General features: G+C 41.4%; 3 protein-coding genes across 15 annotated transcripts in view; all 3 read left to right on the top strand.

The window, feature by feature from the left end:
* Positions 1–5369, top strand: part of ACSL6 (acyl-CoA synthetase long chain family member 6) — a 57294-nt gene extending 51925 nt beyond the window's left edge. For all 7 annotated transcript variants that reach the window (XM_064388171.1, XM_064388170.1, XM_064388164.1 and 4 more), the window contains one exon: positions 736–5369. In XM_064388171.1, coding sequence (XP_064244241.1) covers positions 736–876 — 141 coding nt within the window. In that variant the 3' untranslated portion in view covers positions 877–5369. The remainder of the gene's footprint in view (positions 1–735) is intronic.
* A 394-nt stretch (positions 5370–5763) lies between these two features.
* MEIKIN (meiotic kinetochore factor) lies at positions 5764–17354 on the top strand. Of its 5 annotated transcripts, none has more exons than XM_064387655.1 (14): positions 5764–6004; positions 7417–7504; positions 7721–7805; positions 8804–8864; positions 9485–9625; positions 10085–10180; positions 10427–10466; positions 11696–11757; positions 12537–12631; positions 12978–13151; positions 13489–13569; positions 14065–14220; positions 14507–14630; positions 15976–17354. In XM_064387655.1, exons 1-14 carry the CDS (start codon positions 5764–5766, stop codon positions 16020–16022), a joined length of 1491 nt encoding a protein of 496 aa, XP_064243725.1. In that variant the 3' UTR covers positions 16023–17354. The 5 variants fall into 5 exon arrangements, with proteins under 5 accessions (XP_064243725.1, XP_064243726.1, XP_064243727.1 ...); XM_064387659.1 differs by lacking the exon at positions 5764–6004 and adding an exon at positions 6048–6171; XM_064387656.1 differs by lacking the exon at positions 13489–13569.
* A 2596-nt stretch (positions 17355–19950) lies between these two features.
* The window catches only part of FNIP1 (folliculin interacting protein 1), a 64543-nt gene continuing 58178 nt past the window's right edge, over positions 19951–26315 (top strand). For 2 of the 3 annotated variants that reach the window (XM_064387654.1, XM_064387651.1), the window contains exon 1: positions 19951–20156. In XM_064387654.1, coding sequence (XP_064243724.1) covers positions 20068–20156 — 89 coding nt within the window. In that variant the 5' untranslated portion in view covers positions 19951–20067. Of the gene's footprint in view, positions 20157–20518; positions 20601–26315 lie in introns of those variants that run through there. The other variant, XM_064387652.1, reaches the window with a different exon arrangement.

Raw genomic sequence — 26315 nt, 5'->3', positions numbered from 1 at the left:
CAGGGAAAGATGAATCACATATCTAAGGAATAGAAAATGGATTTGCAGCCTAGTCACTGCAGCTCCCAGCCAAACAAACTGCAAAGCAGTCTGGCTTGGGGAATCACAAAAGCAGCAGATGGCTGGGGAATTTTGTCTTAAATCAGTGGGCTCTGACCAGTCACGCAGCAGTTTTCTGCTTTCTCCCACACCAGCAAGGGAAGGAAGCGCTCACTCCCATCTGTGCTGCCAGGCTCCCCACTGTGCCTCAGAGCCACTGCCTCAAACAAGGGCAGCCTTGTGGAATGACATTTGCACTGGCTAAAAGATTTGTATCACTTTAATTAGTTAAAAGTGTTCATCATGTACACACTTTGTGCCTGCAAAGCTTCATGATAATTTTGAAATATTGAATCAATACTGTTTACTTTTGCAGTGGGGTTAAGTTGATGTTTCCTAGCACAGCTCCCTGCCCTTGCCCTCTCCCCCACTGCCTTTCAGCTGTGTGAAACTGCAGTGATGATCTCACACTGCCTCGCTGTGCTCTGGCCTTGCTTTCATACAGAAAAGCAGTTTCTGTGCTCATTCTCTTGGAGAGCTCCCTTCTGTGGGCAGGGGATGGAAATCCTGGGGACTCACCAGAAGAGTGCCCTGGACTTGAGGCACCACCAGAGGGAAGCACAGCAAAAAAAGTTAATGTTTATCCACTGTGATGCCTGTAACCTTTGCTATAAATACATTCCTCTTTTATTTTAGGTCAAAGCCATTTATATTCACTCTGATATGTTCTCAGTGCAAAACGGTTTATTGACACCAACATTAAAGGCTAAGAGACCAGAACTGAGAGATTACTTCAAAAAACAAATAGAAGAGCTATATTCAAGCATCTCCATCTGAAATCACGGGAAGAATCTTCTGAGTAATGGACTTCATAGCAATATTAGAATAATACTCAAAAACTACAGAGCCAGAACGACACTGCTGAAATGGATAAGCATCTGAATCTTACATTTGAGCCTTTCATTTTTCTAGGATTTCATCACTAACCATATTTTCCCTTCTTTTTGCCATCAGGTGTGATACAATTTCTTTTTTACTCTAGGTACACAGTAAGGCACTACTAAAAGCTATGCTAAATTGCCACAAAATATGCAGAAATTTCAATCTATGACCAAGTAAATTAAGGAAGCATATCTTATAAATAACTACAAACATTTCTAGTTAAAATAGGGAAAATTTCAGGTATATCTGTTGATATTTGATTGTATACAACCTAATATATTAGAAACAAAAATAATAAGTAATTCAGTAATGTGGTCTACCTCAAATAATCAGTGACGATGGTGAAAGTAAAAGTCTATTTTCTCTGATTTTGAACTTCAAGCTGGATATTGGTTTATATAGTAAGTGATAGTTTTTATATTTTTCAGGACATAAATGACATTGATTTGATTTAATCATTGATGACTTAACAACCAGAACAGAAATAGGAAGGAATTTCCCACTATTTGTACTTAATAGGCCTATTGGTATATTACATCTAATGGATTAATGTTACCTGGAAATGACAAGAACAGGGTAGGAAGCAATAGCACAGAATTCCCTCTATTTCCTTTTCATCCAAACACAGTTTATCCATGGTATGCAGATTTGGCATTAGGGCTCCTTCAGTCCAGTGCACTCACGGACATCTGAACTGCTCAAACGGAGAAGGTTCCAAAAGCATCACTGGCTCTGTGGTGGCTTTAGGTGGGAGTTCACGATAATCCATATGCTCCCAATCCCTAATTTATTACTTCACATGCTGCTAATACTGCGTAGTCCAGCTGGACTAACTCCCTTCAGAAACAGTGCTAAAGAAATGGAGCACAAGGAATAAGCTGTGATTCTGGATGGGGCTTGGCAGAATGCAAAGGTCTGGGAAAAGGCCAGCCTGAGATGCAGCAGTGGAGGGCATCGTTTGTCTGGCCATGGAAGGGGAAGGAATAGTGCCCCAAAAGACTCATGGGATGGGATAAGGCTGTGGTAGCCATCGCTGTGCAAGGTGTCACCGTGTGCAGAACAGTGGATGTGGTGGCAAATGGCCTGTTATGGGAACGTCTTTATGGTCAGACATCTGGAAGCGTCAAATCCCACTGGCATCACCTCCAATGGCCTCTCTGCAATAACCAGCAGGTTGTGTGGATAAAACCTCACATTTCTGTGGTCATCAGAAAGGGTGTAAGTCTCACAAGGAGCAGGAACAGACTCTAGAGCTCTCTCTTGGTACAAGCACGGTACAAGGCAAAGAGAAAACTGTCATGTCAAGTTGCTTGAGTACTTGGACTGTTGATAGCTTCTTTCTGCTAAACAGGGTCCTAAATATCTGTGTATTTTACTAGCTGATGTTTGTTGCACCAGTACATGCTAGCATGGAGCTGTGCCTGCTAGATCTTTGCTAGGACAGTGGAAGCACACTGATTTTCTCTCTTATAGTGGAATCCACTGTAGACTTCTGAAACTAAAAGTTTAAATTTTTAATCTGAACAGTACCATATTTTCTCTCTGAAGTTCTGTTGCATGCTTCCAAACAAAATAAATTGAATTAATAAGTTAAGTGTTTTACGAAGACTGATTTATTGCAGTGATTTCAGAACAAAATGATACAGAGGAAACCATATCAGAAACATAATGACTCAAAGAATGTGGCAGTTTGATTTATCAAATCTGCGTTTGTCTGAGTCCCTTTATGCGTCTGATTCCTCATTTGATTTCAGTGCAATGACTCATATTGTTCAAAGCAAGTAAAGAAATATCTGAGATCTGATGGAATAATCATTTTTCACCAATGTATGGAGCAACAGCATCCCTGGGGAATTTGTGTGTGCCACGTCAATGGAGGATAGGGATTATTGCATAAAATCTGGCTCTTTTGGTCAAGTCATAAAGGATTTTTATCTCATTGAGTTTAGTTCATATTCTTTTTGTATCATCCAAAAGACAGACATGATATACACAGCCTTCAAAGCAATGGAGAATTAAATTCAGTACATTTCCTGTCTGTTTTAATGCAACAGTTTCAAAATAAAAAACCCTCAAACCCTAGTCATCTAAGGAAGTAGAGAAAAGCTATTTTTCACTGATTTTTTTTTTCATTTGAATTTGATTTACTTTTCTCCTAAGATGATTTCAGGCTTTTTGAGACAACTAAACTCTGTAAAAGTACAGAAGATTCCAATATGAGTTTATTTACACCTTAGATGGCTGTTATTTTTACATATATGATCCTGAATAATATATCTATATTCTTCTTTTGGTATTTGGTGCAAAATGTCAGATGCACTAGAGCCAAATATATGAACACCAAAAGAATAAGAAAGAAAAAATGCAGACTTGGCCACACTGGGATGATGCAAAATCTGAGTTGGTTTTTGTCACACAAAAAGTGTAAGTGCTTTCAGAACTGTGAAAAATTATATAAATAAACTAAAAGCTCTCCTTTATACTTCTATAATCCAATTTTCCTCTGCAGGTCACTCTCACCACAATCATAATGATGTAAAAGATAAATTCTTGAAAAAGAGACATGCATAGGGCATGAGCTAGGCTCAGTCCTGCTTCTCTTCAAATTCCAGGCATATTTATTTTGTACTGAACTTTCTTAAACTGAAACACTTCTTGTGACCACCAAGGAAAAATCCCCAGGGCTGTCCAATAACCAGTTTGGTTTTGGTTGTTTTTTTTTACCTTAAGATAACAAATTACAAAATTAGTTTCTATTATTCATCTTAAAGAGTGGCAACTCTTTTTGCAGTCAGTTTTGCAGCTGCAGTACTGCGTTCTTTGTTCTTCCTGGGCCTGGTGCTATGCCTGTGGAATCACTGAAAGACTGTCTTACAGTCTTAAGACTTAAAAAATCACAATAAAATACATTTTTCAGGAAGAAGCTCTTGCTTAGTTATATATTTTGTATGTTCTTTGCTTGATATATTGCACAGAGAAAAATCTGTTCTGCCAAAATGCACAAAGTGTGAGCAGAAACCAGACCTGAGTCTTTAACCCCACGTAGTCAGGAAATACATGGAATAATTCTGTCCTGAAAGGCACATTTGCAAGTTAAAATGCTTGATGCACATCAGGTGAGACAGAGATGGTGAGTTTTTATTGACAAAGTACTATTTTGTATTTTGCAGATTGTTAGTCACTATCTATCAGCAACAGTAAAGTCCAGACTCTTTTTGCCATGAATATAAAATTCTCATGTGTAAAAAAACAATCTGACCTTAACCTCTGGAATGAAAAAAATAAATTAGGGTTTTTTTTTTACTTTTACATGTGTTATAAGCACAAACTGCTGATCTATATGTAAATAAATGCTACAAGATGAATGTAAAATGAGAAAGAATATACTATTTTTGCATGGTAATAGGTGACTTAAAGACCTCTTGATGCCTTAGAAAAAAAATTGAAAAAGCATTTTATTTAGAGGCAATTCTATTGGCCTACCTTTTGTATCTTTAGTTCACTTTGGTATTCTCTGGGGGAGAATCAGAATTAATCATTATTTCTTCTTGCAATTGACGTTCTTCAGTATTTTACACATTTGGTGGTTTGTATACCACCTTTGAGCCTGTGAAATAATGAAGCTTTTCAGAGAAGAAATCTGGATGCCTGTAGCCCAGAAGTGAAAAAAATTTTAGCTCCCTTGAATTCTTCTACAGAAAAATGTTTTCTGAGGCATTTGGAGTCCCTTTAAGCCCTTCATTTCAGCTTTTTGTTATGTATTTTAGCAAAGTAAAAGCAGCCAACAAATGAGGCATTTTGGTAAGCGTTGCCTATTGTATTTTCAACTGAAAGTGAAGGGGGGTAAAATTTAACATATACATTTGTGTAAAAAATAAATAATCCTAACTGTTATTAATTTTTTTTTCAGTTTTGGTATATTAGCATGTATATCAAAGAGTAATCTATGGAAATTTTTGTAAGGAACTAAATTTTCATCTTTCTCAAAACTGCTCATAAGATTTTCTCGTGGACTGACATACAATAAAAGCTCTTTTATAAAATCTGTTGTTCCTCCAGCACTTTGTCCTCACCATTGGTACAAAGTCATTCAGAATGTGTGGCTAAACTAAACGTATTGTAAAAAATAAGAAATTATGTAAAATAAAATAATGACCAAAAGCATACTGGGACACGAGATTGATTTTAGCAATCTCCTATGAAAACTAATTGTTGCAAAGCTCTCTGAAGATGCAGCAGTCTTTCTGTAATGGTTCCGGTTCTAATTTTAAATCAATAATAATATAACCATATGTATATGCTTGTTTAATATGAATTGCAATTGGGAATGCATAGTATTTTTTCAGATTGTGTCTAAACCAATAAAGTTTCAAAGCATACGGGCTCTATTCCGGTTTTTGTGTGCACTTTTATCTCCCTTCACTTGGAAATCCAGAAGAGCCTGAAGTACCCAGAGCCAGCTGGATGGGGCTTGGAACAAACTGGTGCGGCAGGAAGAGCCCCTGCCCATGGCAGGGGGGAACGGGATTATATCTGGGGTCCGTCAACCCAAACCATTCATGATTCTGTACGCTGTTTTTCTGAGGTAACGAAGAAACGAGATTCCTCCTCCCTACAGCCTGAAGCTGAAACACGGGATCGGAGCAGTACAGGGATTACCACACACAGGATTTATTTACTCCAGTTTCACAGGGGAGTTTTTTCCCCTGAACGTGTCCCGTGTCCGGTGTCCCTGCCCACCGCGGCTCCCTCACGAGGGCCGCTCCCTCACGCGGGGCGCGCATGCGGGCTGGGGCGGCGGGGGCGGCGCCGCCGGAGGGGCGGCGGGCGGCGGAGGCTGCGGCCGCCCGGGTTGCCATGGAGCGGGAGCGCCGGCTCCGCGCTCCCTGCGCCGGCAAGGCGCCGCGGAAGAAGCGCCGCTCGTCCCCTCTGCCGGGGGCGGTCGCTCTCCCGGGCAGCCGGGCCGGCAGCTCCCAGATATGCCGGCGGCGCCTGTTCGGCAGCGCGGGGCCCGAGCCCGCCTGTAAGCGCCTCTCCCGGGCGGCGGCGGGGCTTGGGGTGTAGGAGGCTGGGCCTGTACTGGCGGGAAAGGGTGGGGGGAAGTGGACTCTCGCCGTGCTGTGTTCTCGTGGGTAAAGACGATGGGCAGGGTAATGCCGCCAAGATTGGCGTCCTCGGTGGCCCCCAAAGGTTTGTTCCTCACACGGGTGCCCCTCTGTGAGGCTGGGAGGTGCTTTATGTTATCCATGTCCCTCACCGCTTGGAGAAAGCACTCTGCTGTGCTGGAAACAGGAGTGCTACTTCTATTTTAGCTGCTCGATAGCAATAGGAAGGATTTTTCCGTCTGTGAAGTGCCTCCCCTCCATTTAATCGGGTTGGAAGGGAGCGTGGAGAAATGGCAAGAGAAAAGCCTTTACCTCTGAGAGAATATTTTAAGAATTGCTCGAAGTCGTTACTCAAAAGGAGCTGCCTCGTTGTTGAACACAGTGCAGCATTTGAGATCTGTCAAGAAAAAAATGCAGTTCAAGGGAAGGGATGGGAATCAAGTGAAGCCTGACAGACTATGGAGACCACCAGCATAGGAGGTCTTGATCTTGGGCTGATCTTGGTAATTTAAAAGTAAAGCTTTGCTGTGAGAGAGTACAGCAGACATTTGTTATTGCCTTGTTCCTGCCCCGCTGGCTCCTGCTCTTGTGTGCATTTAGTGCTCCTGTGCACAGGAGTGGGTGCAGCCAGCTGCCTGGAGGTCTTCCATATGCTTGGAAAAAAGAAGGAGAAGGATGAGTCCTGTCCATATATCATCCTGTCCTGAATTCCCAGGGAGCTTCAGCCGAAGGGCTCTGTGTGGCCCTGGGGAAATGCAGTGACTCAGACCCAGGTTTTAGTGTGGGGATGGATGCTCCTTTGTAGTCATAAAAATGTGACTTTGGAAAGTTTGACTGTTTCTAGCTCATGGATAATGAAAGCAAAGCACAAAGCTAAATGACTTACAAAATTAATTTTAGGAAAAGGAAGTATGTCTCTGAGATTTGCTAGTTACTGATTAATTGTGTCGTTAATGCCATCTGGGATTATATACAACGAGGACCAGTTTATGTAAAAATCTTTTATATATTAGATACTCCTAATAAACACCATTTAAAACTGATTTGTACTCAAACTACTTTGAATCAAGGTGAAAGTTGCTTCCAAGGTGGTGGGATTTTCTCCTTTTAATCATCAGGTTTCTAAAACATGAGAAGTATTTCTTTTAAGTCTGCTTTTCATTTTGTCTTGATATACTGCTGAAAAAAGCAAATTCAGGTTTTGTATTGTTTGTGATAATAGGGTCAAAAAGTGTTATGAATGTACAAGGTGGGAACAGCTAAATTAGAAATAACAATCTAAATTTTAATGTTGAAATTAACATTACTGAACTAAATATTTATTCTCTAGGCCAGAAGAAAAAGTTCAGTGGGAAAAACTTACCAAAGATTAAAGAAAATGTTGAATATACTGAAGAGAGATCTTCATGCAACCGAAGGTCAGCTAGAACTCATTCAAACGTACCACTGTTAAGACTTGCTAGTAAATGATATAGTTTTGTCTTGTGAGATGGCTCTTGGAGCAGTGCAGTCTGAATTATCAGAGCACTGATGTCTGTCAGATTATTTATTGACACCCCATAAAGACATTTTGGAGTTGTTGTTTTTGTCTAAAGCAGTGTAGCTCTGTGACTGAACTTGGTTCTGTTCTTCAGCTGCAGCAATCAAGTGACTGTCAGTGAAACAACAGGCTTCAAGATAAAAGAAGATGAAACTGAAGAAAGCAGTGTACCACTGAAGGTGAGAATGCTGTCTTGCTTTTTATCTGCTAGTGATGGAAGAGAAATCAGAGAAACATGACACATTAAATTCTTCTTCTATTCAGGTAAAATTTCCTATGAGTTGTGTGGGTGAGCCCGGACATTTCTCAGGCTGAACTTGGTCCTGTATTTTGGATTACATTTTCTGTCTTTGGCCAGAATAAAAGCTGTTGGAGCTACTGGTAGCATGAGAAAACCTCAATACTAATTATCTTGGATGAGGCAAGGCTGTAGGAATTGCATTGTGTGGAAGAGATCTCTGTAGACTGTGATTCCAGAGAATTGCTCACTTCTAGGTCAGTACAGACCTTTGACATGTCACTGATGCTCCTTCTTGTGTTATTAAAACTGGAGCAAAGTGATTGGAGGTGATGGTGCAGAAGTGTTGCAGGACAGTGAATACTACAATGGCAAGAGAATAGTGAACCAGGTGTGTTTGAACTGAAATCTGCTGCAGCAAAGAGTACAGGTGATACTGGTATAAAATTATTTTTCTTTAAAATATTAGCTCTTCTTTGCTGTCTACCAGTTGTTTACATTTTTCTACAAAATGCCTACATTTTGTAGAATCTACTGCCTACACATCATAGATGTTTGTATTTACAGAAATGGTGTAGGATTCTGAAAGTGAGGTGTCTGAAAAAAATAAAATCAAAAGACAGTGAAGTTCATCACTCCACCTCTGTCATGCCTAAGTTCAGTTAATGTCAGTATGCCTTCCACAGCAGTCTCATCCAACAAAGATTGCAGGATCAAGTGATGGGATATTTGTCATGAATTCTAGAGCTGTAAGCTTGCAGATTTGTTAATGGGCATGAAAAATCCTGCTACAAATTACACTGTGAATAGCAGGCTTAAGTGGTGAAATACTACAAAGTGAGTTTTCTCAGCATCTGCTAATGTAGGATGATATTTAAATGCCTTTCTTTGTCTACATTCAGTTTTCTCAGGTTGTTTGTATTGGTCTTTTAATTTTAGGATTCCAAAATAATTAACTTTGAAAGTAAAGGAAGTTTGAAAAATGCTGAAGTGACTTCAAGTGAGTATAATGGCAATACATTATATTATTACATATATTTGATATTGATAATGAACTAAATATAAAATTCCTGATGCAATTTTATTTCTATGAAAGTAAAGTACTGGTCTTGTACTGTGCTGTTGTACTGGTTCTGACTATGTCATGTTAAAAAGTGCAGGTTTTGATACCACTGGGTGGACTTCTGCCTCTTACTGCAGCCTGGACTCACATGAATTGGTTGTAGGCAGCACAGACAGACCCACAGCACCTGAGACAGTCTTGAGCTCAGCCTGTTGGAAACCACATGATCTTGGTTTTATCATTGACACAACTAGTTGTGGACATGACTTCAATTTACTCAAAGCTGCATTTCTAAAAGCTTGTGACCTATTTAAGAATTGCCCTACTAGAGGCTATATTCTTCAGGTGTGTCTTGTGAGCCTTGGGCAAAGAAGGTATCTTCTGGCTTGTGGTAGTGTATGGAAATGAACAAAGGATGCCCTCTAACTGTATTATGACTTACTACATGATGAGTGACAATATTTAGCTCATTACAGGAATGAAACTCAGATAAGGAAATCCTAATGGTTTGTACAAGATGATAGATTTTTAACCACATTTTTTGTCTCTTTCTCTAGGTACAGAAATTACTCTTCCCACAGGTGTTTCCACCTTTCTCATAGAGTGTTTAGATGAAGATTCAGCTGCAGATTACAGCACTGCTAGTGACAGCCTGGAAATTTACTCATCCCCTGAAACATTCAGAGATGATGATTTGGGTGAGACTTTTAGGCAACTTTTTTTCAGTTTTATTTGATGTAGAAAATGTGGGGAGGCTGTCTACAACAGAAAGACTATTGGCCACCCTTGTGGTGACTCACCAGGTCACATCTTTGCTATAAACCTGTGCTTAACATGGAATCAGTGTATCTCTCCTCTAATCTGGTGTGAATCAGGTCCTTATGTAATTTGAATCCTACTTTAAACCTAAAGTATACACTGTTGACACAAGCTGTTTATTTGGAATGACCCACAAATGTGTGTCCAGTCAAAGTCCTTCCAAACTTGTCTGCAGCTGTTTGAGCCAAGACAGTGCTTTAATTTTGCTTTTTAGTTCCTGTCCTGCAATTTTGATTGCTTTCAGTTTGGTCACAAATTTAATAACTCGGTGAATTTCAGCATAAGAAATCTGCACTTACATCTTTTATGTCCAGAAAGATGCAATTTTTACTCTGCAGACATTGGCAAGTACAAGAACTCTACTCTCCTGGACTCCAGCAAAGCAGTGACTATTGATAAGATACCACAGATCTCAAATCTTTCAGCAATATTAGGTAATTCTTTTCTATAATACTTCAATATATAAACATAAACAAATTTCACTCTGATGTGAGGAACCTGTATAAAATATGTAATGATCATTTTATGTAAGGTCTGTTTACATAATGGAGAGCAGCTCCCTGCTACTGGTTTGTGTTTGCTTCTAATATTGTGCTTTATAAGTTAGTTTGCACTAAAAGATTGTCTGATCTAAGCTTTTTTCATTTAAAGTTTAGCTTTCATGTTTTGGGTTTTTTTAGAACCTGTACCAAAGGATTTTCCAGAGCGATGCACTAAAAGGTAATCACTACAGCAGACTCTTTGATGCACCTAAATGTTCACTCTTCTCTTCTGAGAGGTACTTAAAGGCCAGTACAAATAATCCTCTGCTCATGCAAACACTTCTGTGGAGTTTCAGTTACCTGTGTCCTCACTAACTTTGATATTGGTGGAATTTGCAATTGGTCAGGGCAGAGTTTGCCTTACAGATTTCTAGTTTGGCCTTGCAGCTGTAGGGAAGTCAGTGTAAGAGAACTCAATAAAGGATTTTATAAAATTTATTTACAAAATCCCTAAATGCTTTGCTTTTATGCAACTGCAGTAATTCTGTCAGATTTCATTCAGTCACAGCAAGAGGGGTGTGCTCAGGTGGTCTGGCCAGGCTTGTCTGTGATGTAGAGTGTGAAGGGTACCTGTTGTCAAGTCTTCATTAAATCTGACATTCTGTGCTTGCCCAGAGAAAAATCAGTGTTTGGACAGGTCTTTTATGTTCTTTAGGAATCATCAGCTTACATGGGGAGCAGCCTTTGCTTTGGAATCCTGCTGACTTTATGCTATAATCGTGGGCCAGGTTACTGGCTGTTGATAGTGTTTCCTTGCTCGGAATGCATCTGCCAGGAAGTAGAATGGGGTGTGGGGGTGTGTGTGTGTGTATGCTGTGCTGGCACCCTGTTGACACCCTCCTGTTGTTGGGTGCTGGGTTTTCTCTGACAAGTTGTCTGTGGTGAGGTTTTATCACAGGGAAGGGTCTTCTATACTTGACTTTGTCATAGGGCTGCCTTCAGGTCCTGACATAAAACCCTGAGGAACATGAGTGTTTTTCTGGGAATAGCATCATTTCTTTAACCATTGTGCTTCTCCTTCCAATCTTATATGCAGACATTTTCATTCATAAACACGTATCAGTCTTACTGTTACAGATCTCTACACAATTGGTTCTGAATTTTCTTGTGAACCTAATTTCCCCTGCATCCTCCTTAAATGTGTTCTGTCCTAGAACGCTGAAGTGCTAAGTATTTAGTAAATCTTCTGTGGGTCTTGAATTGCAAATCCTCAGGATAGATGTGTGACTTGATCAACTATCAAATAACTGTAAAGGGTGATGAAGCAACTCCTTAACAATATTTTTTACAGTAAGATTTATCCTGTTTCACTCAACCTATATTTTCCTAGGATTTTCTTATTAATAGGGTTTTTTTAATGTTAATGTTCATTCAGAATGGTTGTTCTTTTCTTTTTCTCCTCTTTAGAAAGAGACCATCAAGTTGCTATTACAGTTCTTCAGGATTAAACATTTCAACTACACTGGCAGGTAAAATATGACCTGAAGCAGTTGTACTAGCTGTGAGAACAGAATATTATACCCAAACTTAAATGATTGCACAGTATCTAAACCACGGTATCTATTGTGTCATTTGTCTTCCAGCACAGACTAAACTCAGTTGTGTCTAGAAAGGAAAGTGTAAATTGAAAAATTGTCCCAGCAAATAAGACTTGGTTCTAATTAATGTGTTAGGAGAAGAAAACAAAACTAACTAACCAACCAAAGCCTCAGACCCCGCACTAATCACCCATAATGCTCAATGGAAATTGACATTTCTTATTTACCTTACCCAGGAACACAACTGTTTGTGTCATGCACTTTACTTGAGCTTATTTTATATCAGCTTCACAAATAGATTGAGTCCCTGATGTAACTGCAGTTCTGATCTGTGACTGATACAATTCTGTCTGCACCCCAGGTACCACATAATTTCCCCCTGCTTAATTTGGAGAGTAATAGCATCAGAAGTTGCCACTGGTAAAGACTGCTGTGATTACGTGGGTCTCTGGTCCCACAGTATTTACCCAGCTGTAGATAGCCAGGTGAACATTTTAATAAGCAGCCTTGTTTATGGAATGGCAAAGGAGTAAAGCACTCCTGAGGGGGGGGAGAAGGAGATAAGGATTATATTGGAGGGAAGAACTGTGTTTACAGGAGTGGCTTTGGAATGATTCCTCTTTGAAAACCATCCTGTAAGACATGGGGTGGAGAGTAGCTGTAGTAGTCTTTGTCTCAAAGTTAATTAATGTGTTGGAAATCTGTCACAGGAAAAAAACTCTGTAAAATAACAGCTGCAAGCGAGAGAACTCCAGACCTAAAAAGTGGTATGCGCTGTTCTTCACCATTAGGACCGGAAAGCAAGGTGAAAGATTCTTAATTAATCAGCAAGGTTGTAGCACAAATGGTTTCCTCCTTGTATGGGTGGAAAACTCCACCTAGAGGAAGAGTAGCTCCTGCTACACTTGTAAAGTGGTGTTTGCAGCCAGGGCAGAGTGAAGATGTAGCTTTCCTCTCCCTCTTGAAAAAGCAATAATCATGATGTCCCCAGGCTCACTGTTTTTCAGACTGGCTGTGTTAGTGGTACTGAAATGGGTTGTGTAGAGCTTGACTATGACAGGGGGACTGTTTTTTAGTGGCTATACTAAGCTTTTCCACCAGGCTATAGAGATTCACTTTGTAACACAAAATGTCATTGTTTTACTATTTAGTATGATAATCGAACAGTTAAAGCCAAAAGGCTGAAGAAAAAAGAAAGCAGTTTTAATCCCTTTGAAGAAGGTTCATCATCGTTTAGGCAGCTTGATGCCCCAGAAAACAAGTCAGCCCGATCAAAGGGCTTGACAGCAGAAGCTCTGCCAAACAAACCTACACGTGCTGTGGTGGTGAGTATTCCCATTGTGCTCTGATTAACCCTGGCATGGAATGGAAATGGGAGTTGTGAATCTTGACTGAAGTTACAATTAAATAGGAGAAGTGGCAGGAAGTGCCACATCTGAAATGTCCATGCTGCAGTAAACTAATTCTTTGTCTTAATTTTTGGAGAGCATAAGACCAAAAAATAACCCAGAATGATAGAAATTCAGTACTTAAATCTGAAGAACTAGTAGTAATTCTAAATGGAGTTCTTAAAGTATTGTGTACTAGGAGAATACTGTAAGAGCAAGAATAAACAGCAAAGACTCTGAGACTGATACTGAGTTCTTCTCTGTTTTTGTTTAGCAAATGACTTCCACCATGCTAATCATGGAGGAAGATAAAGTCCTAAAAAATCCTGGTAATTCTCAGCTTCTAGAGCTAGATGTGAGTGTCTGTCTGATATTTTTTTTTTTTTAATGATTAAAACCAAAGAAATCATTCCTTGTGACACATTGCATTTTTGCCTATAGATATGTTATACTGCAAATTGCACAACAAACTGATAATTCTGGACGCTTGAAAACCCAAACAACCCAAGCTAGAAATGTGTTTTGTATTTTTATAAATGTAATGTAAAACCAGCACTAGTATCCTTACTTGCATAAACTCTTTGATTCAAAATTGATATTTAAATGCCAGTTTGAATTCTTTAGCTGTAGAGGTGGTACAGTACTGCCACTTGTCTCTTCACACTTGAGCTAGTGCATACTAGATTAATAAATAGATAACATCAGGGTCTTGGTGAATCCCTAAATAATTTTTATTTAAGCAATAAAATATCTTCTGCATCAGCCAACAGGAATTAGCCAATCTGAATTGTTGTCTGTTATTTAACTGGGCAGTTATTCCTGTGTATTTTGTATTTTGATGGAACTGTAGCTTAGCTTGTCGCCGGTGTGTAAAGCCTCACCTGGGGAAGACCTGTTCCTGAATACCACAGGTCCATTTGTTAACTCAGAAGAAATTGTTCCTGCATCTCTGAGCTCAGAAAAAGAAATTATTCCTCAAAGTCCAGAAGAAAGGAATATTTTAAAGGTTCTGGTTTTATTGCACTTCTTAAATCCAGTTTTGTCATGCTAATTTCTACAGTATTGTATATTTAATCCTTGCAGTATCAAAACTGCTAAAGAGAACGTTTAAAGCTTTGAAGCTTTCTATCACCCTTTCCAATGCATTTTGAGTGTACACAAGTAGTCTTAAATGTTTTCTAGTGACATGCCTTGAAATCGGCATGTAATCTCTAGTTTCCCTAGAAGAAAGCTAAAAGAATATTTCTTCAGTGGGAATAGTTGTGTGAATGAAGTGTCATTAATCTTTTCAGCCTCTGTGTGAGAGACGAGAAATCTGCTCCATCGTTCGACTGTCACCAGAACCGAGGCCTTCCCGGCTGCAGCAAGCTCCAGTTAACTCAAAAAAGTTCTGCCTTCCCAAAAGAGTGCCTGAAGGTAAAGGGCTATAGACTTGGTATGGACTTGGTTCTATACTCCTGCACATATAGTACATATTTTATATATATATATATATATACTGTGCAGATGCTAACTGGTTAGTTGAGTGTTTAAAGGTTGTTGGGCTTTTTCTTAAAGTCTGCATATTTGGAAAAATCACAAGGCTAAAAAGACTGAAAGATGCAGAAAACTTCAACTCTCTGGCTTAACAGTGTTCTTGTGCAACAGTACTTTGTTAAAATTGCATTACTGTTTTCTCCTCCAAGGATCTTCAGCATAGGAATTAATACAATCATAGGTATTTCAGAATAGGCCTTACTATTATTTTGTGCTTTATTTCTGGAGTAAGCCTGAGTGGAACTTTGGTATTCACCACCACGCCTCCACCAAAGTAGTTCAAGTTATCAGTAATGTTTTTCTTCAAAAATTATCAGTTTCTCATAAGGTTTCTGTTCTTTTCTCCTGAAACCCTTAACATAGGGAAAGCTCCTTTATTCACTTCCTAGGTTTTTGTTAAACAAAAATGAGAACAGTGAATGAAACTCTCTCATCACTCAACAGAGGTAAAATCCTCTCCCTTTCCCATCTCTCATGAAGTTTCTTGGTGTACCACTGGATGGCACGTGTCTTCCAAAGTTTAAAGTAGTTCTTCTCCAAGTTTCCTGAAAATTGTGTGTCATTTATTCTGTCTTAATTCAATACAGAAATACCACATAAGTGTGGCAGCTTTCAAAAATACTAAATACACAAAAATTTTCATTTGCTGTCTCTTAGGTCCAAATGTCTTCCTACTTTATTACCAGTTATATGCAGCATCTAGAATGCAGGGAAGTGTTTGTAAGTGTGTGTGTATGTATTAATTAATGACACTCATCTGACGCTCCTCTACAGATCAAAGAACTGGGATTGTGCTAAGTCATGTGCCCAGGCAAATTGTGGTAATACAGAACACAGGTTGTACTTGGTGGGCAAGTGAATCAGAAATCAGCAAGTAGTGTTGTCAGAACAAAAGTCTCATTTTCTTACTCCTTTTCTAGAGGGTCCTGGTATCAGGAGTTAGACCCCACTGTGGTGGGGAGTTTATGCTGGATGTTTTTATTCTCTGCTCAAGGAGTCTTTCAGAAGATGCTGGTTTCCATTGAGTATGTACACATACTCAAAATTACTGTTCTCTTCTTACTGGTAAATGAGACCTGCAAGATCCAGATTTTTCCACACAAATGCTAGCATTGGATGTATCTAGTGAACATGTGACCAGCTGGTCAGATCATTGAGCTTTCTTTTACATGTGAGGATGTACAACTTTATTGATAATTATTTATCACTTTTTTTTTTCTCCCAGATACTATAACAAGTACCAAAAATTGGACCTACTCTAAACAGAGATGAGATTTTTGGCTCTCAACAGGAGTTAACAGAAGAAATGACTGTCTTGCTGCTGTGACAGGGTGGTAAAACAGAACTCCTAACTAGTAAATAATGGTTGTATGTTGTTTGAAAGTTAGTATTACGTGTTTCAGTAAGCTAGTAAATACTCAAATACTTTATATTAAATTATTTTGTACAGCAGCTAGATCCTGCTCTGGGCATTATTCTGTAAGCATTCCATAAAGATGATTCTTCAGTTTGTTTAGATTTTTAAAAAGTTTGACTGGAGAACAACAGACCAAATTCCTTTAATAGAACTACTTTTGGCTCTGTCTGCCAAGATTTCTAGTTTTCTCCAGCAGCATTAGCATCTAAAGAGGGGAGCTCTGTTTAAGTGTTCACATTGACTGTGAAGGTAGCTGCATGTCCTGGGAGTGGCCATGAAAGCATTCATGTACTCTTGGAGACCCAGAAGTCAATAGTATGCCACTATTAAACTCCTTGAATGCTTAGGTCTGCAGAACTGTGGAGGTGCAGGGCTGTGAGTTCTGCTGTAATTTGATTTCTGAACATGACTACAGGTCGTCTTCACCCCATCATCACTGAGAATTGGCTCTTAATGATAGCACTGTCACCATTCTGGGCACATCCACTGCCCAGCCAGAGTCCTTCCTGTTTCATCTCAGGAATTTTGTAATACCACATCTCTCAGTCATTGTTTCTTCTAGTGGCTTCAGACTTAAAGTAAAAAAAAAAAAACCAAACAACCATGAACACAATGGTGGGAAAAACCCTTTTATAGGTGAACTGTTTGAAGAGATGGATATTGACATTCTGGATTTTCAGGCTACTGCTCACGCTGTGTCCACATAAATCAAATTCCCAGTGCTTCCAGTTCAGGCTGTGGATTGTTAATTCATAAATGCTGTTCTTAATGTGCTGAATGTCTTGGAAAATGCTGTCAAGAACAATTTTTTTCCACTTGAATTCATTGCACATTAAAGTAATTTGGAGCCCTACAGTGTTCTCACTACAGTATCCTTTACTCAGACTTTATCTGGACGAAAAGGAAGTTTTTCAGTGTTTCAGAATACTAGTATGGCTTTCAAAAGTCTGAGTTTGTTTCTCAGTGTTATCATCCTTGAAAATAGTTCTGTATTTCCAAAAAGAGCATTAAAAGAAGACATAAAAAATCTACAACTGTGGTTTGACTGCATTTGAAAATACCTGTGAAAGTTCAAACCGTGATCTTTTCCCCATTGCTCTGGGGTAGAAGGAAGTGCAAATAATTGCTGCTGGATTAGTCTGTGAACAAGTATTATATAAACATTCTAAATGGCTCAGGGTTAAAAATTATGCCATTAAGCTATTTTTCTTTTAAGCATTAATAGAATGAATTCTGCCAGTAACTCCTTGGAGTCCTGTTGGGTATGCTTTTAATTATCAATATCCTTGATCTTGCAAATACTAAGTCACTAGTAATTATGCAAGAATCTAGAGCCCCTAGGAGACAGAGGTGAGCTCCTTGATGTAGCTTTAAGCAAAATTGAAAGTTACATATTTAGGAAGTTTACTTGAATAATCATCATATTGCTTACAATGGTCATTCAAGTAAAGGATGGTCCAGACTAAAGATATGTTTATTGTAAGGGTATTCTGGAAATCATAGGAAAAAACACTTATTTTGCCCCAGGCCATTTGGTAGTGTAATACAAAAAGACTAACAACTGGCAAACTAATTGAAAAGTACAAGAGAGGAAAACATGGTCTGTAACTGTGGAATTGACTGTAACAGGCTGAATATTGCTGGGGTTTGTCTTTGTTTTTCTTGATGTGATGAGGCTGTATAGGAGGACAGAAATATCATGAACCACAATCTCTTGTCCTTCCCTTCAGTTATGAAAGCACTGCTTCTTATCATCTTTTGTCTGACTCTTAGAGAAAGTGTAATTAATTACCAGGCTAGCTCTTTGCCCCAGGGAAGGAAATTCATTTTGAGGCTGCAACAATCCCTACTCTTGTTCTGCTGTTCTCAAAGGCATTTTCCCATAGTTTGGTTTTCAGCTGAAGAATTACTACATAAAATTTCATTCAGAGTGGAAACTGGCTCTTCCATGTTGGTAGATAAAGGTTATGGGTCATGGCCAGTTAATGGGTAGGACTGAGGAGGTTATTTGTGCAGTGATTCAGGAGAAGAATCTGTTCAGTGTCACCAGGGCTGCTCTGTCACATCCCAGACATGATGAAGTCTTAATGGCTTGAATGGAATTGCTTCCAGCGAGTCAGTCCATGCAAGAACTCTGATAATCCTTTATCAGCAGGAATTGTGCATGGCAGATGCATGTTGAGTAAATGTATTATACATAAATCTCTAAGAGGTTTTTCATTAACACTGTTCAGTTATTCTTGTTATCTGAAGTGCCCTTTTAGGAGACTTTGACTCCAAGTACTCAGAGATGGTGGGAGATGTGTCTTGTACCCGAGCACTACAAGGGTACATGTACAGGTCAGTGGAGGGTAAAGCCTTACATGCACATGGCTCTGCTCTGGTTCATAATCTTTAGACACAGAAGAGATGTCTGGGGCCCAGATCAAAATATGCTGAATGTACCCAAGTTCACTTATATTTAAAGGGACTCCATCAGCTTGAATGCAATGTGCTTGAGCTTAGCTAAATCTTCAGTGGTCTGAGTTGTGAAACTACTGAAAGCTGAGTTACATACCCTGGCCAAAATTCTGTCATTTTGTTTTGTTCCCTGTGGACTTTTTATCTTTGAGACTGCATTTATGTGCTCCTCCTGAAGCCAGGAGGCTTCCACATGGTGAAAGGATGTAAAGATTGGTCATGTATAAAACTGTGGCAGCCACATGTGTCTTCTGTACAGAACAAGGGGGAAAAGATGCATCTAAACATTAATTCCTGCTTTGTGTTAGAATTGTCTACAACTTCTGGTAGATGGACAATGAAGTTCCTACAGATGGGTGATAGTGAAGAATCATTCTGTAGATATGTTCCACATGTGCTAAATTATGCCTTAAAAATAATAATACTTAATTTAATCTTACATCATACGTTGTTTTAGTTTAATTCCATTTTCCAGGGAAAGCAGATGAGTCAGTCAGTTTTGTCAGTCCTTAATTAAACTTCCTAGCACGGTTGTATTTGAACAGTGAGAACTGAAGGAGACTGTTTGCTGTTACCAGCATTTCTATTTCACTTAAGTATTACTAATAAAGAGTTTTGCAAAATGGCATGGATCCTTTTGATTTTAAAAAAACTATCACACCTTTTTTTTTAATTATTATTTGTTTTGGAGTCACTGCTGGGCTTTTTGTCCTAAATACTCTTTGGTGGATGGATGTTTAACCTGTAATGATGGCTTCCTCTGCCATCAACTACACGCGTTCCACCTTCCCTGTAGGTTTTGACTCCAGTGCATCTGAGCTGTTCTGCTACAGCTGTGGGAGAATCGCTTCATGTACCTGGAAGGAGAGAGGGGAGGAGCTGGATTTTCGAGGTTTGGGGTAAAAGACGTCACATTGCTCTGGTGCACCCCTGCACGCCGCGTCCCGAAGGCGCTGGGTACAGCCACGGGAAGGATCTGATGCCGCGATCGTGACCTCCTCTCGCCTTCCTGGGCCTCCTGCCTTCGACTTCCGTCAAACACAACAGCGGCGCGTTATCGCCGCCCCCGGGGCATTCCTCGGCCCTGCCCCCGGCTCAGCCCCGCCGGGAGCGGGGCTTTTCCCGCACCCGCTGCGGCTCCTTGGGCTGAAGGGGAGGAACGCCGAACTCCCGCAGGCTGGGCGCTTCCCGCAGGCTCGGCGCGGCTCCGCTCTTCTCTCGGGGCCGCCCCACGGGGCCCGCCCCTCCTGCCGGCCGGCCCCCGCCGCCTCCGTCCCTCCCCTCGCTCCCTCCTCCCCTCCTGGCAGCGCCGGGTGACTAATTTCTGTCATATGACTGTGACACCGAATGGAGCGGGGCGGGCGGAACTAGCCGCGGCGAAGGGACGGCGCTGCGCGGAGCCCAGCGCCTCGGCGGCGGGGGCAGCGGCAGCGCCCCAAAATGCCGCCCACCCTCTTCCAGAAGCTCTTCAACAAGAAGCACGGCCTGATCTCCCCGGCCAGGGACGCCCGCGACGACTGTGTCTTCAGGTAACCGGCACGGGGTCGCGCTCCTCCCCTGCCCCAAACTTCTGCTCCGAGTTCCTCGCTCCCTCCGCCGCCCGGAGGACGCGGGGGCTGGCAGACCCTTCCCTGCCCCATCGGCAGCTCCTCGGCGACGTGCCCCGCTCCCCCCAGCCCCGGGGGATCCGTCCCCCGTCCTCCGCGGGAGCCCCGGGCCGCCCCGGCCGGGCCCCTCCGGCGGGCGCGGGGCGGGAGCCCCCCGGGAGCGCCACGTCGGGGCCGCTGCGGTGCCTCCGCTCGGCTGCCTCCCCAGCGCCGGGCCGTGCCTCGCCCCCAGCCCGCCGCTGCCTCCCCTTCCCCGGCGTGTGTGAGGCCCCGGTCCCCGCGGGCCCCTCCAGGGATGCTGCGGGCCGGGGGAGGGCGACTGGCGGGCAGGACCCCAGGGAGCAGCCCCAGGAACGGGGAGAAAAGGTGAAGTTTTGGCAAAGAGAGGAGTGGGGCTTGTAGCGAAATTCGTCACGCTCCGACCGCAGCCGCAGCGCTGGATCGGCCGAGCGGGGCCAAGCTCAGCCCGGGGAGCAGGGCAGGGGCCCAGGGCAGCCCGAGGGGCCGGGTGGGCTCGCACGGCCCGGGCCGGTGCCTGTGGGGGCCGGGGCGGGGACAGGCTGCGTTCGGGTGCTCTGCGGGGCCTGGGGCTTCTTCCCCACTTCTGCGGGTCGGTTTGCTTGGAAACAGGTAGCTTTTGTGCTGTTCCATGCGTGAAAAATGGTCAGGCTCGAAAGCGATGCCGTGTCTGCGTCCTGGCAAAGAGAGAACCTTCACTATCGTTTTAAAGTGCGGTTTGCCACCTAGATGGAAAAAAAATCTGCTTCATTAGTAAGAGTTACGGGCTTCTTAAAGCACTTCCAAAAGTGTGGTGAAGCTCTCTCCCACTCGCTGCCTTGAAATTTACTGCCTGCAAATGATCAGCCCTTGGGTTGCTCTGTAAAGGGACATCTCTGACTGATGGGCTTAATGCTCTGTGGTGGGATACCCCTTCCAGCTGCAGTATTTAGCAGTTTAGGTGGATAACCATGTATCTGCAGTTATCTAAGCACAAGGGTTTTCAAAAAATATTGATTGGACTATATGAGTCTTCAAGGAGTCAAGACATGCTCCTGGACATTATCTGGAGCTCACACAACTTTTGAGGACACTGATCCCTAACTGCTTTCACACCTCTCTGATAGTCACTGTGGAGTCAATCCTTTTTTTTAATGATCCTTTCTAAGAAACAAAATGTTTCAATGATGTCAATGTCATCTTATTTTCCAAGTCATCTTAATACTGGACCAGAGCCCTTGGTGGGAATGGGAAGGGGTACTAGGACTGCTCTGTGTAGCTGTCATGCCTCTTGCCCTGCCTTAGTGATAGGTTTGTCTAGAGACTGGTGGTTCAGGCAGCAGCTGCAGTGCAGACCTGGGGCAGAAATGTGGGAATCACACCCGTGTTGAAAGGAGGAGAGTGAGTACTTGGCAAGGTCTGTGCTTTCCTCGTCACCTGTATCATTCTGTGCCAAACTGGGTCTGAAACTGATAGTGCTGTTTCACTTTGTGGTATGAATTGTCAACTGGTAACTGGTGAATTTGTAGCTGGGTTGTTGTTTTTTGGTGGACCCACAGGTATAATTTGCAGGGAAAGGCTGATGAGGCTCTGGGGAGGGTGGGAGATCCAGCTCTGACTTAGGAGAGCCAAGTAATATTTTTGAAGATTAATACAGATGCTCTCTAGGCACATTACCTAATGGCTGCTTTCATTTTCCGGATGAGGCTAAGTTTGTAGCTAAGATCACAATTTGTTAGGATTGTCAGTTCCTAGTGAAACTTTCAGATAATACACAAAATAAGGACTGATGTTTATGACAGTCTTTGGAGAGTGGAAATAAGCACTCTAGGGTTAGACTGTTGCTGGTTCCAGTGAACCTGAATGCAACAGCCTCATCAATTCCATTGGGCAAGGTGATGTTTTATGGATTGATACATTATATCTGTTTACAGTCTAAATAACAGAGCATTTCCCAAATATTCTGAGCACTGTTATTTCTGTCTGTCTTCACCCTGAAAACACAGGTCTCTTACTGAGAAGACTGTGTAGAACAACCATAAAAATGCATAAATTCTCTTACTGTATTTTGTGAATAATATGTACTTGGAGAGAAGAGCCCAATTACTCTGGCAATTACATTATTATAGGAGAACATTTAAGCGTGATTTTTCAACTAATTTTTTTTTTTTACTATCAATATATTTTACGTTTCCATCAGGATTATTGTGAAAATCCACCAGTTCTATTTATCTGACCTTGCACTGTTTCAAAAATAAAACAATATTTTTCAGAGGAAACATTTTGTTTAGTTGTGGTGGGCTTTAATTTTATTTTTTTTTTAATTTCCTGCCAAGAATCTCTCTCTGTGCTGTGGGTGTGTGAAATTTTCTGAGCCTAAGTCTAGCTAAACTCTGTAAAACCCTTCAGGACTGGGTGCTAGAGAAGTTAAGAAGTTTAGTAATGGGAAGAGTAAGTTAGCAATTATAAAATATTTGCTGAGGTGCTAGTTTGCCATTTATATATTTTATATATATATATATATATATATATATGCTGTTTATTTTACAGAAGAAACTTTAGGAAATCACAGTAGATCCACTGCTTGTTAGTTTTTTAGCTCATCCATTTAATCCAGGGCGATTGGCAGACTTGACCCTTAGACTGAAATCTCTTGCTACAGCTTGACATTCACATGGTGAGCAGGAATATTCAAATTTTAGTGGTAAGATCTGTTTACAAGAAACACAGAAACACCTGCAAGTATTCTAGGAGGGAAAAGTTAAGCCCTTATATTCCAAGATGTAGAGTACCTGCTGTCTACTGCAAATAATACTCATGTGAGTGGATTTTCCCTGAGGGTAATTCTTACTATAAATAGGATCTCTTGGCCATATTGTAGCATCTGGCACAGACTGCTGCTGGTGACAGGAGAGCTCAGCCCAGGCTTGGGCTGTTACAGTTATTAGGAAAATAAAATTTCAGGTAAGCATTTTTCTAGAAATTTATAATCAAACTATTCCTACTGTGAAAATACATAAAGGTGTTCACATGAGCTGTAAGCTGTATGTATCTAAAATGGAGATACACTTTAAAACAGTAAATAAATGAGCCCTGTTCCAGTAAGATGGAAATAATCTTTAAAAAAACTTCCTTAAATTAAGCAGAAGCAGCCATGCATTTCTGCTGCATATTGTATGGGCACACAAAACATTCCACTGCACATTTACCTTACTGACTGCTGCAGATAGTGATTTTCAGCTGCTGTGTCTTTCCTGGCTTTCCAGGGATCCACTTCAGCCCCCTGGAGAAAAGGAAGCTGGTAAGACACTGAAAACTCAACCAGCTGTTTGTTTTTCAAGATGGGCTCAGTAGATTGAGCCCGAAGCTCAGTGAATTACCAAGAGGGCTGAGGCTTTGTATCCTTGTCAGGATGTGTGGGCAGTATTTCCAATGGTAAATACAGCTGCAAGGACTGCAGCAGGGTTTCTGCAGGAGCGTGTGTTGGGATCCTGGTTGGACTGGGGGCACTGTTAGCACGTGGCAGAGGGAGAGGGATTGTCCCAACACTGAGCTATGGGACTTGGACGTGTTGGGGCTCCATGTAGGAGGGAACTCAGTGGGGATTTTTTCCATCTCATGTATAAAGTTCAAATACTTGTTCCCTTCTGTCTCTAGACATCCTGCCTGCCTAGCTGGAGGATAGAGGGATTATTAATCAGGAGTTCTTTTTACACTACAGCTCAATAAAAGCTTCAGTGTGTCTTTTTTTATTTTAATCTAGGGAACTCTAAAGAACCATCTCACCCCGAGGGGCATTCCACTGATGTTTGCAAACTCTGTTTTGCTCTTGTTAAAGCACCTGTTGTAGAGGTACAGCTGTGTGGTGATTGTTCAAGCTTGACAGAACCCCTTCCAGTTTCAAGTCTTACCAATGGTGTGGGGTATCTTTGGGCACATTCTTCCTTTAGGGCTTTGCTTTGGTTATCCAGGTATTTTTGAGAATTAGTGCTGTTTTTCAAGCTAGGAAATACAGGAATAAATAATTGTAAATGTTCTTTATGATAGAGAAAGCCATTTTTGGTTGTCCTGGACATGTGATTTCTTGGGGTCCTCTAGTAATATGTGCTGCTCCTTTATTGAGAGAATAGTTTGCCAGGTTCCTGTGATAGGACTGGCCTCAGGCTGACTGCAAAGTAGTATTTCCTGAAATCTGTCTAGGCAAGCATTCCCCATCAGCCCAGACTCTTTCTGTTCTCTGTAGCAGTGACTTTAAATGGTATCCTGAGGTTTGTTTCCTTTCACATAATTTTTGGCAGTGGCATTCATCAAGGGAATTACAATAAAACTAGAATTGTAAATGGGTGGCTTGATACAAAGATGCTTCATGAGCCAGTTCTTCTGCAGACCTATTGTTCTTACACAGTAAAAATGATACGTGTTTTCTTACAAAAGCATAATTGCTTCTTGAACCAGAGGCTAATTTCTTGAAAAAAAGTGCAGAGAGACTCAGAGACATTTATTAATGTGTATCCAGAGACTACTGCAGCTTTTTTAAGTGGAGGCTGGAGTACAGTGAAGGAGGAACATGAAAGTTGTCTTTACATTGGTATTTTCAGTCAAAAGTTTCACCCAGAGAACTTTTTTTCTCAGGAGCAGGTAGCTTTGTGTACAGCTTGGCTGAGCCCAGGAAAGTGGATCTCTTGCCAAATTGTGTCAGTTCTTGGGAGCAACACAGCCAGCAAATTCCTGATCCTAGCAGTTCTGCACAAGGCTTTTTAAAGTTGAGCCTCAGCAGTGCATCAGGCCAGCCTGACCAAAACCTGTTGTTAATGAAACAGCATGTTTTGATGTTTGTTCATTTCTGGCATTCTGCGAGCTTTTTTGTCAATATTTGTAAAACTCCTGGAATTTCACCACCTCAAAGTCTTTGTTCCCAAAGAGTATTAGCTGGACCTCATTTTGTAATAGGTCCAGCTTTTTATATTTTCCAGTTATCTGATGAATTTAAAAAGCTTTCATGCCATAATTTTTAAGACTACTTGAATTCTTAAACCTTTCAAATGTTACTGTGCTTTTATTGAACTAATTTCTGCCCTGTAATGTCCTTTCAAGTTTTGTTTTTTTATAAAAATCCATCTCTTCTGTAATCTCTGGAAGAGTATGGTTTTGGCTTTTTGGTTGCATTCATTAGCTTGAGTGCACCAAGTTTTAATAAATACTTCACTTTGATTTATGCACAGTTTTCTCTATGCTATGATGATTTTGGCTTGTGTTTTGAAATATATTGCTGTTTTCTAAAGTACTTCTTTTTGCCAAAAATCTGTTTTGCATTTCCTGTCATGTAAGTTTTATGTACCTTCCAGTGCTTAAAGTCAATTTTCATCTTGGAAACAGACATACAAGCAACAAGATTCCACTGAGCACCTCTGGAGCTTGGAGATAATTTTGTTCATTTCTTCTGAAAGGGCCACTCTCCAAGCCTTCCTTGGTACCATTCTCTAGATCTCCCAGTGCTTCTCCAGGTAGGAATGTGAGGCTCCTAAAACACCCAGCATGTCCTTGAAAATTAGGTGCTAGGTCTGAATAAAGCAGTGCTGCAAGCTGTGTCTGTACAGTGACTGAGGGAGTGATAATCAGAGGGTTGGCAGTCCATCCAGTGATTATTTACTTATATCATCACCAGATCTGAAGGAATTCAATTGGATTGGTATTCCCAGCATGCTAGGTGCACGTGAGTGCAGAGAAAGATGAAATAATGTGAAAACTGTTGGGGTGCTTGTGTCTGCCTGGCTTTGTGCCTTGGAAAGTTTTTCCCTGCCCTGGTGGGACCTCTGCCTAGCCCTTGCTTCACCTTGGCTTCTTCCCATCACCAGTGGAACGGGGAACACGAACGGTGGAGTTAAAAAGCCCTCTGCTCATTTTTTCTCTCGTTTGTTAGAAGGAGGTAAAGCACATTCCAGAATGAGCTAGCAGGTGAAGGGTCACCCTTATTGCCTTTCTTCCTGGCATATCCTGTGGTGGCTGGGAGCTCGTGGTGTCTTGAGGATTTGGCATCACGAGGCTGCCCTGCCCGTCCCGGCCGTCACGAGGTCGGCACTGTCA

Source organism: Passer domesticus, chromosome 13 (genome assembly GCF_036417665.1).
Source record: "Passer domesticus isolate bPasDom1 chromosome 13, bPasDom1.hap1, whole genome shotgun sequence".
Lineage (NCBI taxonomy): Eukaryota > Metazoa > Chordata > Aves > Passeriformes > Passeridae > Passer > Passer domesticus.
Note: the sequence above shows the minus strand (reverse complement) of the source record. Positions and strands in the feature narration are given on the sequence as shown.